General features: G+C 51.2%; 2 protein-coding genes across 2 annotated transcripts; one reads left to right on the forward strand and one right to left on the reverse strand.

The window, feature by feature from the left end:
• Window positions 1-492: 492 nt before the first annotated feature.
• Window positions 493-3994, forward strand: ATP5F1E (ATP synthase F1 subunit epsilon). Its single transcript, XM_032387739.1, has 3 exons — window positions 493-649; window positions 2242-2368; window positions 3843-3994. Exons 1-2 carry the CDS (start codon window positions 618-620, stop codon window positions 2363-2365), a joined length of 156 nt encoding a protein of 51 aa, XP_032243630.1. The 5' UTR covers window positions 493-617; the 3' UTR covers window positions 2366-2368; window positions 3843-3994.
• Window positions 3995-7846: 3852 nt separating this feature from the next.
• TUBB1 (tubulin beta 1 class VI) lies at window positions 7847-13190 on the reverse strand. The gene is made up of 4 exons (XM_032387740.1): window positions 13062-13190; window positions 9949-10057; window positions 9125-9235; window positions 7847-9002 (listed from the first exon to the last, which is right to left on the reverse strand). Exons 1-4 carry the CDS (start codon window positions 13116-13118, stop codon window positions 7906-7908), a joined length of 1374 nt encoding a protein of 457 aa, XP_032243631.1. The 5' UTR covers window positions 13119-13190; the 3' UTR covers window positions 7847-7905.
• Window positions 13191-16253: the final 3063 nt, after the last annotated feature.

Genomic DNA, 16253 nt, shown 5'->3' on the forward strand with positions numbered 1-16253 from the left:
GATGGAAGTTAGGTTTCTAGTTTCTGAAAACTTCCTTGTAACGACGTGTTTGCTGCTCGCAGTTTCTGTTCAGTCACGGCTCCGTGTGCACACCCGCTCCTGCGCCCCGGGCCCGCGCCCCCCGCCCCTGCCCGCGCGCTGTCTGGGCCGGGTTCGCTTTTGCCCACTGCCCCCGGGGGAGGGGGCGAAGTGCTCCACGCCGACGCCGGGGCACCATTGTGCCCCCGGGCCGCAGGTTGGCTCCCGCCCCGCGCGACCCCCGGCTGCCCTCTCGCCCCCGCCGCCCCGCCGGGGTACTACGGAAGCCCGCGGGGCACACGCTCGGGGCGCCCGCGGAGCCAATCGGTGGGCGCGGCCAGCCGGCCCGCCCGGGGATTGGCACCCGAGGCCCCAGCCGCCCGCCCCCATTGGCTCCCGGCGTCGGGGGGATTCAGCGGCGGGGCAGCAGGGGCTGCTCGGGAGGGCGGGCGGGCGGGGCAAGAGGCGGCGAGATTGGCAGGTCCGGAGTCCCGCCTCTTCCGGTTCCCAGGGCTGACCTTCCTGCCGCTGGGCCGTGCGCCGAGCCGACATTGAGGCGTCCTCGCGATTCGACTCGACGCATCCGCTCTCGCGACATCATGGTGGCATACTGGCGACAGGCTGGACTCAGGTAGACCCGCACCTCGGGGGTGCGGGGAGCCAGCGGCGCGGCCCGGGGTCGGAGGTCACGCCGCGCGGCGGGGGTCGGGGCTGGGGGAGCGCGGCCCCAAGATGGCGGCGCACGCCCGGGGGGCGGGGGCGCCTCGAGAGCGCGGCGCGTGGGCGGCGGGCCCAGCACCTGCGGCGGGCCCCCCCTGCGGAGTGTGGCCGGGCCCCCGCCGCGCGGCGTGCGAGGTCTTCGTCCCCCTCCGTCCCCAGCGGGGCGCCGGAGGCCCGGGACTGGGCCCTGGGTGTGTGACCCCGGCCCGCACCCCGAGCCTTCGTGTCCAGCGCACACGTGTTTTTATTGCACACCGACTCCCGTCGCTGTCGGGCCGCCTTCCCGGTAGAAGGGGAGGAGGCCCTCGGTTCACGGCACACAGGGCGGGGGGGGCGGCTCGGGAAGCTCACGAGTGGAACCCGTCTGAAGACACGACCGCCAGTGACGGGGGCGGCGCCCCCCACCCCGCACACCTGGCGGCTTCGCGCGGGGGGCATCCCTGTGACTTGACTAGACTCGCCCCTCCTTGGGGGGGTGCACCTGCCTGGGACAGCTGAGCAGCCCGAGTTCCTGCCGTGTGAGGTCAGGCAGTTTGTCCGGGTGGAAGGTCGGCGGTGCCGGTACCGGGAGCCATTTCCTGAGCGCCTGTTCTGTGAGGTGTGGTGGCCTCTGCTGTGTCACTCCTCCCGCCGTCAGGGGGGCAGGCACCATTACCCTGTTTTACTCTCGTCTCTACAGGTGGATAAAGTAGCGGAAAGGCTTGAGCAGCCTTGAAGGTCAACCCAATTAGTCAGCACCCGAGGAGGCATTGGAACGCCTGCCTCTGGCCCAAAAAGCAAATCTGAAACATGAGAAAATAGACAGCAGCACTCCCCCCCCCTTCCTGTTTTCAAAAAGTGTAAAAAGTGAGCTGACATTTTTTGGAAAATAAGATGTTGATGGGAGTCCATCTACCAAACAGGAAGCAGGCTGTTAGATATTTTGTTAGAATTAAGGATGTTCTGTAAGGACTTTTTGGTTTCATTTAGAAACCTTGATTGGGAAGCATCTTCAGTGGCAGACTTGGGAAACAGAACCCAGTATTCTCAAGGAAACCTTTAAATAATCAGGAAGAATTGTTGAATTCAAAATAGTTTTTCCTCTTATAATTGTATACGTTTTACCTTGTAAGAATAGTATAAGAAAAAATTTTAAGTAGAGAAATGGGAAACATCACTTAGAGCCTCTCATAACATTTTGGTCTATTTCTTGTGCTGTGGGATTTTTAAAAATCACTGAATCTTTTATTTTAAATTAGCATGTATTATAAGAGAGAAGATGGTATAAAGAAGAAAAACCAGATTACCCATCCTAATACCAGTTAAGACTTTGGTACATTTCCTTCTGGTCTTTTTCTCTGTGTAGATTGCTTCAGTCACTAGTCATTTTTAAATCCCGTTCCACTATAATGTACAAATCAAACCAAAATTAAAAATATGGGAAGGGGAAAAAAAAAAAAAACAACGACCAGTCTGGCTGGATCATTGATAATTAACTTTATATCATCTTTCATTTCCTCCCAGCTATATCCGATACTCCCAGATCTGTGCAAAAGCAGTGAGAGATGCACTGAAGGCAGAGTTCAAAGCAAATGCTGAGAAGACTTCCGGCAGCACCGTAAAAATTGTGAAAGTGAAAAAGGAGTAATCTGTAAGTTACTGATTTGTTAGAAGGCTTGCATCTGAAGTTCTTAGAACACTTTCAAAACAAAGTAATTTTAGTTTTGAATTCTGTCCGTTTTTTTGGTCAATAAGTACAATTCAGATGTTAGTGGGTAATAATTTAAAGCATACAGGTGATAGGAGTCCTGTGGCATCGTAAAAGAATCTCGTTTCGGGCCCTGACAAGCAGAAGTAATTGGCCCATTGATTTTCAGCTCATTTAGCGGTGTTTAGGTAGAGAGCCATCTTATTTTAATTAAACCTGTTTCATTTGTCTGCACAACATCAAATAATTTGGAGGATAAACTCCCCACTTTTTGTAATTGCTGTCGGAGTTACATAACAGTTCAGGGGCATGACAAATTGCAGTTCTTTGCGTCTTCATTTCCCCCACATCTGCTAATGTTCTCACAAATGACTGCTTCCTGAACATGAGGGCTACCAGCACAGGCAAGGGTCCTGCGATTTTATCAAGCAGGAACATCTGCAAGGACCCTGCAGTGACAACTGTTACTTTGCTAAATTTATGATTCTTTTGGAGGGCTTGGTTCATTTTACTTCTCCGGAGATGTGAGCCTTGTAGAGTTACATCCTGTGCAATAAAAGACAGTTTTGTACAGTTGATAAGTTCTGACTCTTTGCTCCCAACTACTGAAGTGATTTGATCTCTAAGCCTCTTTCTTGACATTGTTATTTCAAAGATAAGCAAGGCAAATACCAGAGAGATGTTTTTCAGATTTAATTTTCTTGTTTTGCTTTAAAAAAAGGCGTCAGACCTGCAGTGGCAAGGAAATGTGATCAATATGAATCCTTTGGCAGCTTGTGGTTATGAGCAATTTTACTTATTGGAGCTGTCTCCCCTAAGCACTTTTCATTTCCATTTTGAATTAGTAAATATTTTATTGAGTCTGGAGATGCAGTGTTTTGAATGTGGCCCTTTTTCTAGGGGCTCTCTGTCTCATCTCATAATTCTAAGTAATGAGACCTGGTTTTATGTTGGGTTGTTTTAACAATGAGCTAGCTGAGAAAATCACTGAGCCTCTGCAGCAGAGCCAAGCCAAACTCCACATCGAACTACCTTGACCTTGTGATGTCCTTGGGGTCAGGAATTCGTGTCCAGCTCCAGTAAACAAAACAAACCTGCTCTCTCTATGTCCTGCAGGGGATGCTCCCAGCCCTTGAGCACAGGGGGCTTTTAGTGTCTTTTTAAAGGCAGAGTAGTTTCTTTATAGCCCAGAGAGTACTTGGTTCTACTTAGAAGGGAAGTTCCTGTTCGGCTAAGGCCATGCACATGAACCAGCAGTTTTTACAGCCAAGAGCCAAGGGTCAGCATCAGCACTGTGAAGTGACACCAAAGTTATATTACACAGTTCGTGACAAGGAAGTCATTGCCCATGTTCATGTTGGATTTTTAAGAAAACACAGAGGACTAGCAACTGTTGCATTTTCTTCTTTTCTCCTAGACCCTGACTAAAGCTTGAAATGCTACATTTTCCGAGGTGAAGATGTGTGGGTACATGTTATGGCAGATTGAAAATGATCTCCCTGCATGGAAAAAAATCCCTGTCTTGTTCTAGATTGACAATGCCAATAAATTGAAGTATGGTTCACTCTTGCTGTTGGTTCTTGTTTTCCTTTGGACTTTTTCTTCATAGGAGCTATCCACACCTGCAGGATTAGGACCTTAGGAACTGCAGTTTCTTAAGGTAGGGGAAACAGGTTTAATATCTAGTGAGCAGAGGGAAACAGAAAAGAGGTTTTAAATGTCTCAGGATAGAAAGTTCTCTTTTTCATATCAATTGACAAAATTAGCCTCTTGTTGAGGCTCTCACTGTCCCTTATCTTTGAATTGCAGAAGTCACGGCCAAGTGGCGGATGGCTTATTACCCGCCGGCCTGGTTCTCCCGCACAGCCGGCTTTTTGCCTAAATGACAAAAATTACTAAAAGCATAGATAAGGAGAAAAAAAAATACTAGATTGCGGTCTTCATTTTTTATTGTCCACTGAAAACCTGTGGAGAAGAGCTAATATCAGGATTTCAGCAAGAAATGTGCTTGACATTGTTTTGTAAATGAATCTGTCCTGGGAGCACTCCCCACGGGAGATGGGTCCAAGCCGTTCAGTACCTTGCTCATGGAGTTGATGGCCGAGCTGCAGCTCAGTCTTTAAAAAGACTCTTGCCTGCAGGTTTTGGGGGTGGGGGGGGCGGTGGGGGTGGGCGTGAGGATGGCAACTGCTCCACGGTGTTTGCACGGTGTCTCACTTCTTCATTAAATGCTCAGGCGTGAAGACTTGTTGCAAGTGTTTTGTTTTTATCTTCCTTTCAAACTTAGAAGCACTCAGCTGAGTAAAACACCCACTGCAAAGTTAACTGCTTGATTTGAACTGTTTTGGAGAACGGAGAAATAAATTTGAACAGGAAATTTTGAAACACAGTTCAGTTTCTATGCCAGGACCAGTTCTCCCCATGGTACTTAAGCTAACAATAAGTTCTGGGGGCCACCGAGCAGTGCTGAGGAGGCGCCCAAGAGAATGCCTTTGTTCTCAGCCTTCAGGCGATTTCCTGCCCCCGGACACTTGACCTGTAGGTTTTATTTAATTCTTGGCCCAGGACAGGCAAGGAGGAGCTCCTGGATGGAGTACGAGAGCCCGGCCACTGGGCAGTAGCCACTTGAGGGCCCTGGGAGCTCTTTGCCTGGGCTGGTCTGCTGTTCTAAAGTCAGGGCACCTCAGCTGTCAGGACCTCAGTTCCCAAGGTCAGGGTGCTAAGAAGCATCTTTCATTACAGGGATAAGAATCAATGAATCTCGAGGCTGTCAGGCCTTTTTCACAGACGAACAAAGCCGATGGGCAAAGGGCTGAATTCTTTGCAGCTGGGTAACTAGAGCGAAGTCATCAGCGTGGGAGATAGGTTAATTAAGGTGAGACTTCGGGGGGCGCCTGGGTGGCTCAGTCGTTAAGCGTCTGCCTTCGGCTCAGGTCACGATCCCAGGGTCCTGGGATCGAGCCCCGCATCGGGCTCCCTGCTCCGCGGGAAGCCTGCTTCTCCCTCTTCCACTCCCCCTACTGTGTTCCCTCTCTCGTTGTGTCCCTCTCTGTCAAATAAATAAATAAAATCTTAAAAAAAAAAAAAAAGGTGAGACTTCGGGCCAGGGCTGGTGATAGGGAAAGGGGTAAAGCAACTGAATAAAAGACAAGTTTACTGTCCAGCAAAGATTCTTTGAGCCTCTTTCTCTGTGATTAAAAATCCTGAACGGATACTGGGATAAGTAAACTTCCAGTACCAGGCCTGCTGGGCCCCTGGCAGGACTACTGTGTCTGGATGACTAGAGGACCCTGATCAGACCTGGCTGTGGGCATTTCACTAACTAGTTGAGTGGTTTTTGAGGGAGTCGTTAATCTATGCTCCTGCGGGCTTCTTGTGTGAAGGGAAGGAACGGACAAGCTCTGAGATTCTGATCCCATGTCTCTATCTCTGAGACCGGTGTTGCCATGGCAACCATACCGCTAAAGGAATAGGCTCAAAATCTGAGGGGATAGATTTCTTTTGGTTTCTAGTGGGTTTTTTGTTTGTGCGTGTGTGTGTGTGTGTGTGTGTGTGTGTGTTTGTGTTTATTTCTACCATACAAAAGAGTAGGATGGTGAGATACATTTTGAAATATTTTTAACTACTCAAATTAATCAGTCTGGGCGGTTAGGCTCCAAGAAAAGGAATTTATTTCGTCTGAAATAAAGCAATTTAGCCATTTAAAATTGAATTTCCTTGTACTTTAATGATTACTATTGAGCAAACAAAAATCTTGACAGTAATATAAATCAGCAGGTTTTTTTTTTTAATTTAGATCTGTAGCCTTCCTTGTATCTATTGGATTGCCTTTTTAGATTTGAGAAGGAAAGTGCTAGAAGAAGCGCGTATAAATTCTTATAACATCAAAGGTCATAAGTCATTTTAGCTTCTGAGAAGTTATGAACTTCAAATGAGAGTATATAGGTACATTTTCTTAATAAATCTGCTTTTGTTTTTAATGCTTGAGCCACAAGTAGGAAGTGTTTAAAACTTTTCTTAAGTGTTGTAAATAGAAGGCTTGTCACGATGCCGACAGCAGGACCTCGTTTTCTCTGCGCACGTATTTTCATTACTCCTCACGATGTGCACGTGAAGGAGTGACGTTTCCCAGAATGAGCAGGCAGTGTCGTCCATCCACCTGCTACCTTACTGCAGATGACAAACGCAGATCCGAGAACCTAGTTGCCTGCAGGTAAATATTTCCTGCACGGAGGGTCGGAGCCTCTTCCCATTGCCGGCTACCCATGGATCAAATAGAAGAGCTCAGTGGTAATTCTAGAAGGCCATTAAGACCCTTACGGCCCTGGAAGGGATGGCCGTGCAGTGTGTCAGAAATAGGTAAACTGTAATTAAAAAGTTATGGATGATTTGATTACACTCCTGTGTATTTGGTCCTCTTGTAATGTGAGCAGATTAAACTCAGGTAATGGTCAAAGCTGTGTCATCATGCAAACATTTATGGCAACTTCTGCAAATTAATTTGAACTGTAAAAGTTCCCTAATGAGCGACGTCCTCCACGAGGAAGAAGGACACTGCGGCCGTGCCGCTGCCGAATTCCTGCATTTGAATGGTTGCCCAGCGCCCCTGCGCACCGGGTGCCCTTTCTGAAAGAGCAGAGGCTACCGAGTGCTTTCAGGAGGTGTTTACTGAATGAAAGTGAAAAGGGCATTCTGAAACAGCCTTTACCAGGAAAACCGAAGATGGTGATTAATGAATTCCCAGAACCAACACCCCTAAGAAACTTAGAGTGTCTAAACATTTATGTTAGAAGGTAGCTATTCAGAAATAAGGACCAGAGGATTGGGGTTGGTGACTTTTGCCTGTCGTTTGAGGGGTTTTTTTGGCCAGGTATTTTGGTGAAAAGCACTGCCACTTTGTTTTTTGTCCTCCCTTTTTTCCCTTTCCAGTTAGTACGCGGACGTGCACACAAGGTCTACGTGATTCACCAGTGGATGCTGACTCACACTTGCCTCGGCTGCAAGCTCCCCACGTACCAGTCAGTCACCTGGCTTTTCGGGAGGCCAGCGAGCACCAGGAGGTAGGATGCTGGGCAGCGCACATGACAGAAGCTGGGGTAGGACTCTTAGCAAGGGCGCCAAGCAAGGGTTCCAGCGTGCTCATCGGTGCCACGAAAGGGTGGAGAGTGGACGCGGCCGCGGTAGCCGTGCACGCGGGTGGTCTGAGGGTAGTCTGGATGCCTGGCACCGCGAGGGGCCTGCAGCAACTGCCCGATGGACACTTCGAAACAAAGGCGGTGGGCTTCGCGATAAATTCACTTTGCCGTTGAAGCCCGGGTAATAGAGTGTGCAGTGAAGAGCAGTCTCGAAAGCTAGCGAATGCCCGCGGGAGGCCCCAGCGCCCCCACTCCCGCCCGGGCCCCCGTCCCCGCGGCTGTGCGTGCGTGCGACACCGGGCGGCGGCGGGACGGCAGGGCGGCGGGAGGGGGCTGCGGCCGACCTCACACGGCCCCGCGGGCTTCCTGCGGCCCGTCCTCCGGTTCCACTTCTGCCTCGCCCACGACCTCTCCGTCCTCCTCCTGAGCCGCCCTGGCGTCTTGCAGTTGCTGGTACTCGGCCACCAAGTCGTGGATGTTGCTCTCGGCCTCGGCGAACTCGCCGACGTCCATGCCCTCGCTGGTGTACCAGTGCACGAACGCCCTCCTCCGGAACATGGCCGAGAAGCGCTCCGCCACGCGGCCGAACAGCCCCTGCACGGCCGTGCTGTTGCCGATGAAGGTGGCGGCCATGCTCAGCCCCGGCGGCGGGATGTCGCACACGGCCACCTTCACGTTGTTGGGGATCCACTCCACGAAGCAGCTGCTGTGCCGGGTCTGCACGCCGAGCATCTGCTCGTCCACCTCCTTGGTGGACATGCGGCCCCGGAAGATGCAGGCCACGGTGAGGTAGCGGCCGCGGCGCGGGTCGCAGGCGGCCATCATGTTCTTGGCGTCGAACACCTGCTGCGTGAGCTCGGCCACGGTGAGCGCGCGGTACTGCCGGCCGTCGCGGCTGGTGAGCGGCGCGAAGCCGGGCGTGAAGAAGTGCAGGCGCGGGAAGGGCACCATGTTCACGGCCAGCTTGCGCAGGTCGGCGTTGAGCTGGCCCGGGAAGCGCAGGGACGTGGTGACGCCGCTCACGGTCAGGGACACCAGGTGGTTGAGGTCGCCGTAGCTGGGCGCGGCCAGCTTGAGCGTGCGCAGGCAGATGTCGTAGAGCGCCTCGTTGTCGATGCAGAAGCAGGCGTCGGCGTGCTGCGCCAGCTGCTGCAGGGACAGCACGGCGTTGTAGGGCTCCACCACCGTGTCGGACACCCTGGGCGACGGCAGGACGCTGAAGGCGTTCAGGATGCGGTCGGGGAAGTCCTCGCGGATGCGGCTCAGCAGCAGCGTGCCCATGCCCGCGCCCGTGCCGCCGCCCAGCGAGTGCACCAGCTGGAAGCCCTGCAGGCAGTCGCAGGCCTCGCTGGCGCTGCGCACGGCGTCCAGCACGCTCTCGGCCAGCTCGGCGCCCTCCGTGTAGTGGCCCTTGGCCCAGTTGTTGCCGGCCCCCGAGTTACCTGTGCGGGCGGAGGCTGGTCAGCGGGCTGTCCGCGCGGGGGCGGGAGACCGGGCACCACCAGGAGGCACCCTCACCTCGGCCCCCGGGGCGTGGGGTGCACACCGCTGCGGGAACACCTACCGTAGATGAAGCTGTCGGGATGAAAGAGAGCTCCCAGTTTGCTGGATCGGATGCTGTCCATCGTCCCGGGCTCCAGGTCCACCAGCAGCGCCCGGGGCACGTATTTCTTACCTGCGTAGAAAAATAGGAAGAAGTCAGCAAACTGTTGTTTTTCTAAAAGTTAATGTTTCATCAAAATAGAACCTTGTGATACCCGTCAGGAAAAAGGTATTTCTAGAAGAAAGACATTTGAAGTCATATTCTTGACCCCAACAAGTGCATACATCTATAAAATACCTTCGAAATCCTTTTTCCAACATTTTCTGTGTTGTTTTGTTGTCTCGTCAATGACAGAGATCCTGCCCCTACTGGAAGCGATTCTGGTTTTCATTTAAGAACTAAGCAGGAGGGCGCCTGGGTGGCTCAGTCGTTAAGCGTCTGGCTTCGGCTCAGGTCATGATCCCAGGGTCCTGGGATCGAGTCCCACATCGGGCTCCCTGCTCGGCAGGAAGCCTGCTTCTCCCTCTCCCACTCCCCCTGCTTGTGTTCCTGCTCTCTCTCTCTCTCTCTCTCTCTCTCTCTCTCTCAAATAAATAAAGTCTTAAAAAAAAGAAAAGAAAAGAAAGAGTTACCCTTAAAAAAAAAAAAGGAACTAAACAGGAAAGGTGGTGCTTGAGCAGCGGGGGTAAACACACGTGCCCCCACTCAGTGCCTTCTTCCCCGGGCCCTTGCCCTAGACGGGACTTGGGGACCCGCCAGTCTCGGGATCCCACTGCGCTGCCTGGACATCACCCTGCCCGTGTTCCCGGGGCAGTGAGCATCGCGACCAGAGTACAGCGTCCTACCGTGGGCCTCGTTGTAGTACACGCTGATCCTCTCCAGCTGCAAGGCACAGTCCCCGCAGTAGCCCCCGGCCGAGTCGATCCCATGCTCCTCGCCAATCACCTCCCAGAACTGAAAGCAGCAGGAGGGGAGGTCAGTGTACAGAGGGACCCCAGAAAAGGGCAGGTGGGTACCCGTGAGCCAGCAGATTGGCCAGAGGAACAGGAGGAAGGGAGTGCTGCTGGGCCTGCCCGGAGGGGTCTGTCTGGCCGCCCCTTTCCCAGACGTGCCTCTAGGCCCACCTCGTCAGTGCCAGCTCCACGGTGTAACTTGCTCTTGCCTCCACTAAACATGAATATGAAGACGGTGTTTTGTACCCACCCGAACGACTTAAATAAAATGCCAACACATAAAATATTAAATTGGATTTTGCTCCTATTAAATGGAGGCCACGTTATACATTAAGGCTGTCGTTTTACAATTCACATCAGACCGGGTATCTCTAATTTCACCTTCTAGTGCTTCAAGCTAGTAAAGTATAGATACCATTAAATGAAAATAGACTGAATTCTTATCTGATTTCACAATAATATCTCCTTCACTTGGGTATTTATTTTCATGCAGTTTTCCAAAAAGTCCATAACTAGGACATCCAGGCCCAGCTTTTAGCCATGTACATTTTTCATGATCAGGTATGCACACAATTCAAGATTATGCACAGCTCTTGTAACTATTTGAAACATATGACACTTCCAATCACACATACAGTATTTATTAATATAGCTGTGTGTCTTAATATGGAAACAGTTACTGAGATGGCCCCTTTCACTGCCCTGGAGAAGGACATATTCAAGTGCAATGAAAATATATTCATTTATGTTAAAATCCCCAAGGGTGTTTTCCCAGCCATATCTTATAAGTGATGGCTCTGCTCTGGCCATGGTCTCATTAACCAGACTCTTATATAGTAAACTACCAGCACTGTTCAGGGTCTGAAAGAATAAATAAATTTAAGTTCTATAACACCACAAACTAAACGTCTCTTACAGTTCTTTTGGCCCCAAATAATAAGTAGTCGCCGGGGCTCTAAGCGCCAGACAACGCGATGCTGGAGGAAGAGCTAAGAACCTATCTGGACGCTGCACTTCCTGTGCCGCACCTCCCTCCAGATTATCTTCCCCCTTCAGAGCGCTGGGGCCGGTGCCTCCCACTTCTCTGTGGGTTCGACTTAGGAACATCTCATCACCTTGGACGGAAAGGCGGCAACTTCTTTTCAAGGAGTGATATTCTTTGCCCCAGGTTTTAAACACCTGCATTAAAAGACTAGTTTTTCATAGCTTTGCTCTTCACAATAGCTAAAAGTTGGAAACCACCTATGTGTCCACTGACAGATGAGTGGATAAACAAAGTGTGGGGTGTCCATGCAATGGACTATTATTCAGCTGTAAAAAGGAAGGAGATTCGCACATAGGCTGCAACGTGGTTGAGCCTTGAGGACATAATGCTCAGTGACATAAGCCAGACACAGAAGGGCAGATAGTGTGTGATGTCACTTCTATGAGGTCCCTAGAAGAGTTCAAATTTGGGGGTCCCTGGGTGGCTGAGTTGGTTGAGCATTTGACTCTTGATTTCAGCTCAGGTCCTGATCTTGGGGTCGTGGGATCAAGCCCCGCGTTGGGCTCTGTGCTGGGCATGGAGCCTGCTGGAGATTCTCTCTCCCTCTCCCTCTCCAGCCCCCCACCTCCCACTCACACCTCTCTAAATAAATAAATAAATATAAATTTTTTTTTTTAAAAGAGTTCAAATTCTTAGATAGTAGAAGGGTGGGTGCCAGGGTCTGGGGGAGGGGAAATGTGGAGTTAGTATTTAATGGGGACAGAGTTTTTAGTTTTGCAAAAGGAAAAGCATTTTGGGAGATTGGATGTACAACACTGTGAATATACTTAACAGTATTGAACTGCACACTTAAAAATGATGGCTGGAGATGTAAATTTTACACTGTGTTTTACCACAATTTTTTAAAATTTAACTTTTAGGGCGCCTGGGTGGCTCAGATGGTTAAACGTCTGCCTTCGGCTCAGGTCATGATCTCAGGGTCCTGGGATCGAGTCCCACATCGGGCTCCCTGCTCGGCAGGGAGCCTGCTTCTCCCTCTGCCTTTCTCTCTCGCTCTGTCTCTCACGAATAAATAAATAAAATCTTAAAAAAAAAAAAATTTAACTTTTAATGCAATTAAAAATTTTTAAAGCTTTATTTATTTATTTGTATTTACTTATTTTAGAGAGAGAGAGTCGGGGAAGGGGCAGGGGGAGAGAATCTTTCAAGCAGATTCCCTGCTGAGTGCGGAGCCCACACGGGGCTCCATCCCATGACCCATGAGATCATGACCTGAGCCAAAACCAAGAGTCAGATGCTAACCGACTGAGCCACCCAGGCGCCCCAATGCAATTAAATTTTTAATGCCATTCATACTAGTGAAAGTAATTTCAAAATGGCAAAGGGAACAATCACATGGCTGTTAGTACAAGTGTGTAAAACTAGGGTTGAAATTCGGGTTGGAGACTGTTGGACTGTGTCATCTCTTAGAGTTGGCCACTGAACCAGGCATTGTGTACAAAAAATTTAGGTGGGGAGGGGACACACTCATGTATACTCCAGAGTGTATTTTAATTATTTCTGCTACTACACCCAAAAACGTTTAGGTTTACCTCCTTCATCTCCTATCGCTTACTAAATGGAACAGATGTGGATCTTTTTAAACTTTGCAGCATAAACAAGGGAGGGGATGCAAAGGCATATTAGTGATATCATATAAAAAGTTGCCCAACAAACTTTAGGAAACTGTTTTGAGACAAATTACTGTCTTTAGATATGAAAGTTCATTGCTAAAGTCATGAAAGTAAACAAGCTTCCCTGTAAGAGGTGGTGAAATTAACATGAATTCAGTTAACCCTTTCATCCTGTCCTACCTCCTGTGTCTCTTTCACTATGGGCATCAGTTAATGAAGCCAAGTATTCAGCAAGCACATGCGATCTACTGGACTTGTTGCCTTCCCTGCCGACTGAGGATATTTTCTTAGTTGGCTACACCCAGCGACCGTAGGAAAGCTAGTCCTAGTAATTGAACTTTCCTTACCTTGGCTCCGATCTGGTTCCCGCACTGGCCGATCTGAAGATGCACGATTTCACGCATCCTTGCTTTGCGTCCAAGTGTAAGGTCTTCACGGAATCCTCAGTCTCTGGGAAAGCCGCCCTTCTTCACTGGTGGGGGCCCAACACGACTGGTCACTGCAGTGATGGGACCAGATGACCAAGCTGGTCCCAGGGTGTGTCCACCGCCCAGAGGCCCAGCCTCTACTCTCTTCTGCTCTCTGCCTGTCATCCTGGCGAAGGGGGTGTTTCTTCCTCTCCCAAAACAGAATATTGCCCAGTCACTTCCTAGAGTTCAAGACCAAAGCCTGCCTTTGTACACAGTGCCTGGAGGTCTCGCACCAGGTGTGGGCCTGACCGTGGCGGACTCTGGACACCCGGGTGATGGGCTCATGATATGACATCCAAACCACAGCTCCCAGCTCATGGGGTGAGGGCACCACCTCCAGAGAGCTCTCCCTGACCGAGCCAGTTGTGTTATTAGGAATCCTTTGTCTAAACCCGTCTCTTGGCAGATGAGGCCACGATATCCCAGCGCGTGAAGTGACTTCACCATAGTCACACAGCCAGTGAGACGTCCCTACCTTGCTTTAGACCTGGCCATGCGTCCCGTGTCTTCAGCTACGTTTCCTAAGGAGCGCTCCGACAGCCACTGACAGCGCTGACGTGTCCTTTGGGGGAACAAGGGTGGACAGTTTTTATTTTTACAGTGTCTACTTTAATGTAAATAGGAAAAAAAAATTAGCATTTACAGTAGTAAAATGATAATGAAAGTTTCCTTTCAACTTGGCGAAGTTGTAAAGGCAATTTGTGATTCTTCGGCATTTGGGAAGGCGCTATCGAGAGACAGGATCTCAGCTCCATGGCTCGCCATCAAGGCCCTTCCCAGCGTGGCCCCACACCTCCCCTCCAGCCCCTTCCCCGGACTTTGGTCCTCAGAAAGCCTGTGCTTCGGTCAGCGTGGCTCTCCTGCTCTGCGTGTCAATTCCTGCTCTTCCAGAAACTGCGGAGCGGCTGCCCAGGCCAGGACCTCCCCCCGGAGCCCCGAGGAGCGGGCAGCCACCCCCGGTGGGCACCTGCTTCTCCAGGCCTCTCTCCAGTATTTGCCAAGCTCCCGGGGCCCCCGTTGTCGGAACAGCTACAGAGACCTGCCGTGGGCCGGGCACACATTGGCAGCCAGGGATGTGGAAATGAAGGAGACCCGTGCAGACACGGGCCCCCAGGACGTGGACTCAAAGGCAGGACTGAAGGCACACAGACCCAGAGTCCCCGGGCACTCCCTCCCCTGCCTCTGACCGGACAGGTGACCGCGGCTGAGAGGTCTGCCCTGCCTATCGTCACCCTGACCGGCAGGCCGCTCCTAAACCCTCTGCACTTTCCGCGGGCCTGGCGAGGCCCGAGATGGGAGGTCAGGGATCCAGACCGGCAAGTCACTAACTGTTCTGTAGTGGCCTTTTTGCTGGAAAATAGCCTCTACTTCTCCCAAAGGAGTTCAGCCCCGAAGTAAAAGGAGCTGGAGTGTTCCCTGCAGGAGAACACTGACGTGGGGAAGCAGGACTTTGTCCCGTGGGTGCCAGCCCAGGGCTGCCCCTGTCTTCCACTGTCCAGTGACCTCACGGGCCACGTGCCGAGCAAGAGCTCCGCGCGACCCAGGGTCGGGGACCTGACCAGGGCAGAAGGTACTGTAAGGGACACTAGTGGGACACCTACAAAATTTTAATACAGACCGTGTGGATTGAACAATCACATTGTATCCACGTTGTATTTCCTGAATTTGATCATGGCCGGGTTACACAAATGGAAATTCTTGTTTTCAGGAGATAGTATGAAATATTCAGGGTCAAGAGTCACCTTGCCCGCAGCTTGCCCCCAAACTGTTGGGCAAGAACAGTAACAATGTGATAAATGTCGAGAGACGGGTTAAGCAAATGTGGCAAAATGTTAACAATTGGTGAATCTTTGTAAACGAGTACAAGATTAATACTCTTGCAACATCTCTGAGTTTGGAATGTTTTCCTACTCCAATCTGAATGACCACATGATTACAGCTGCTTCTGGTCCAAAGCCTGCCACCCCCCACGGTAAAGAGAAGAAAGTGTAAATTCCAGAGGAAGAAATGTGCATGTACTTAGCAGTATTTTTTTCACAAGTTAAAAAAATATATACACAGAATAAACCTTTCAGCTTCCATGACATTCACCCCCCACACACCCTGCGCCTACCTTCACCCCTTTGCTCTCTTCTCTCTGGCCCCTCACCTGCCCTCCCCAGCCTCCCCCTGCTCATCAGACCACAGAATTCCAGGGCAGCCCCTCTGCTGCGCCCCCCGAGCCCAGGGTCTCCAGCCGCAGCATCCTGGCTGGGAGCTCCCGGCCGGCGCCAGAATGCAGGCTTACGGCCCTCACCTGCGGCTGTGTTTGCTCTTCACTTATCCTCACGCCGCATCTCCCCACCAGCCTGGGAGCTGCCCGTGTCATTTCACCTTTGCGTCCCCAAAGTGCCTGATACAGAAGAGGGCCTCAGCAAATGTTTGTGGAGTATGCACCAACAGCTGGGCTGCTCGCTCAGAATGGCAAGTTTTCTTCCAAGCCAAGAATGTATTTATTCACGAGTATGTCCTGATGGGCGAGGTAGGGGCATGGGGCCTGAGGACTTTCTTCTCTGGCCCCTAAGAGGTGGTCTAGGCTGAAAGTAGAGACTGTTCCAGGAAAGCTGGATGTCAGGAATGGGTTGTAGATGCAGCGACCGCACGAGCTATTACGGGAAGCTGTTGGCTGGCGGGGCTGCTGAAAGGGGCCCGTGTTGGCCGCCGCGGGGACCACTGGGCCGGGCCCGAGGGGCATTTTTGATCTTCCTGTGTTCATTCTTTGCTGTATGAGCAGGATCCAGTGTGCTGGGGTCCCCCCCGCCAAACCTCCACCCTGGAGCACATTCCTCTTGGTCATCTCAGTTTGCTCAGGGAGGGAAAAGCCCAGATTTCCAGATGGGCGCTTAAAAGGTTTTTCTGTTAATGGGGCAGTTGGCAAAAAAAAAAAAAAAAAAAAAAAGGAATGGGGGGATCAGGGGGGAGGAGAGGAGAGGAACCCTGTTTGCTTTGATTCCCTGCTCTGCCGGCAGTGTTGACTCAGTCTGGCCCGCTGTGCTGAGCTTTGGCCGCTGTGAGGGGTGGGGCAGATCA

The sequence above is a fragment of the Phoca vitulina genome, unplaced genomic scaffold (genome assembly GCF_004348235.1).
Source record: "Phoca vitulina isolate PV1807 unplaced genomic scaffold, GSC_HSeal_1.0 scaffold50, whole genome shotgun sequence".
Taxonomy (NCBI): Eukaryota; Metazoa; Chordata; class Mammalia; order Carnivora; family Phocidae; genus Phoca; species Phoca vitulina.

What these genes read in the sequence shown, in the direction of transcription:
- ATP5F1E (XM_032387739.1), top strand. Translation starts at nt 618, where the DNA reads ATGGTGGCATACTGGCGACAGGCTGGACTCAG. An exon ending in TGGCGACAGGCTGGACTCAG is followed by an intron (nt 650 to 2,241) that starts GTAGACCCGCAC and finishes ATTTCCTCCCAG; the next exon opens with CTATATCCGATACTCCCAGA.
- TUBB1 (XM_032387740.1), bottom strand. Translation starts at nt 13,118, where the DNA reads ATGCGTGAAATCGTGCATCTTCAGATCGGCCAGTGCGGGAACCAGATC. An exon ending in GGAACCAGATCGGAGCCAAG is followed by an intron (nt 10,058 to 13,061) that starts GTAAGGAAAGTT and finishes TGCTGCTTTCAG; the next exon opens with TTCTGGGAGGTGATTGGCGA. An exon ending in GTACTACAACGAGGCCCACG is followed by an intron (nt 9,236 to 9,948) that starts GTAGGACGCTGT and finishes TTTTCTACGCAG; the next exon opens with GTAAGAAATACGTGCCCCGG.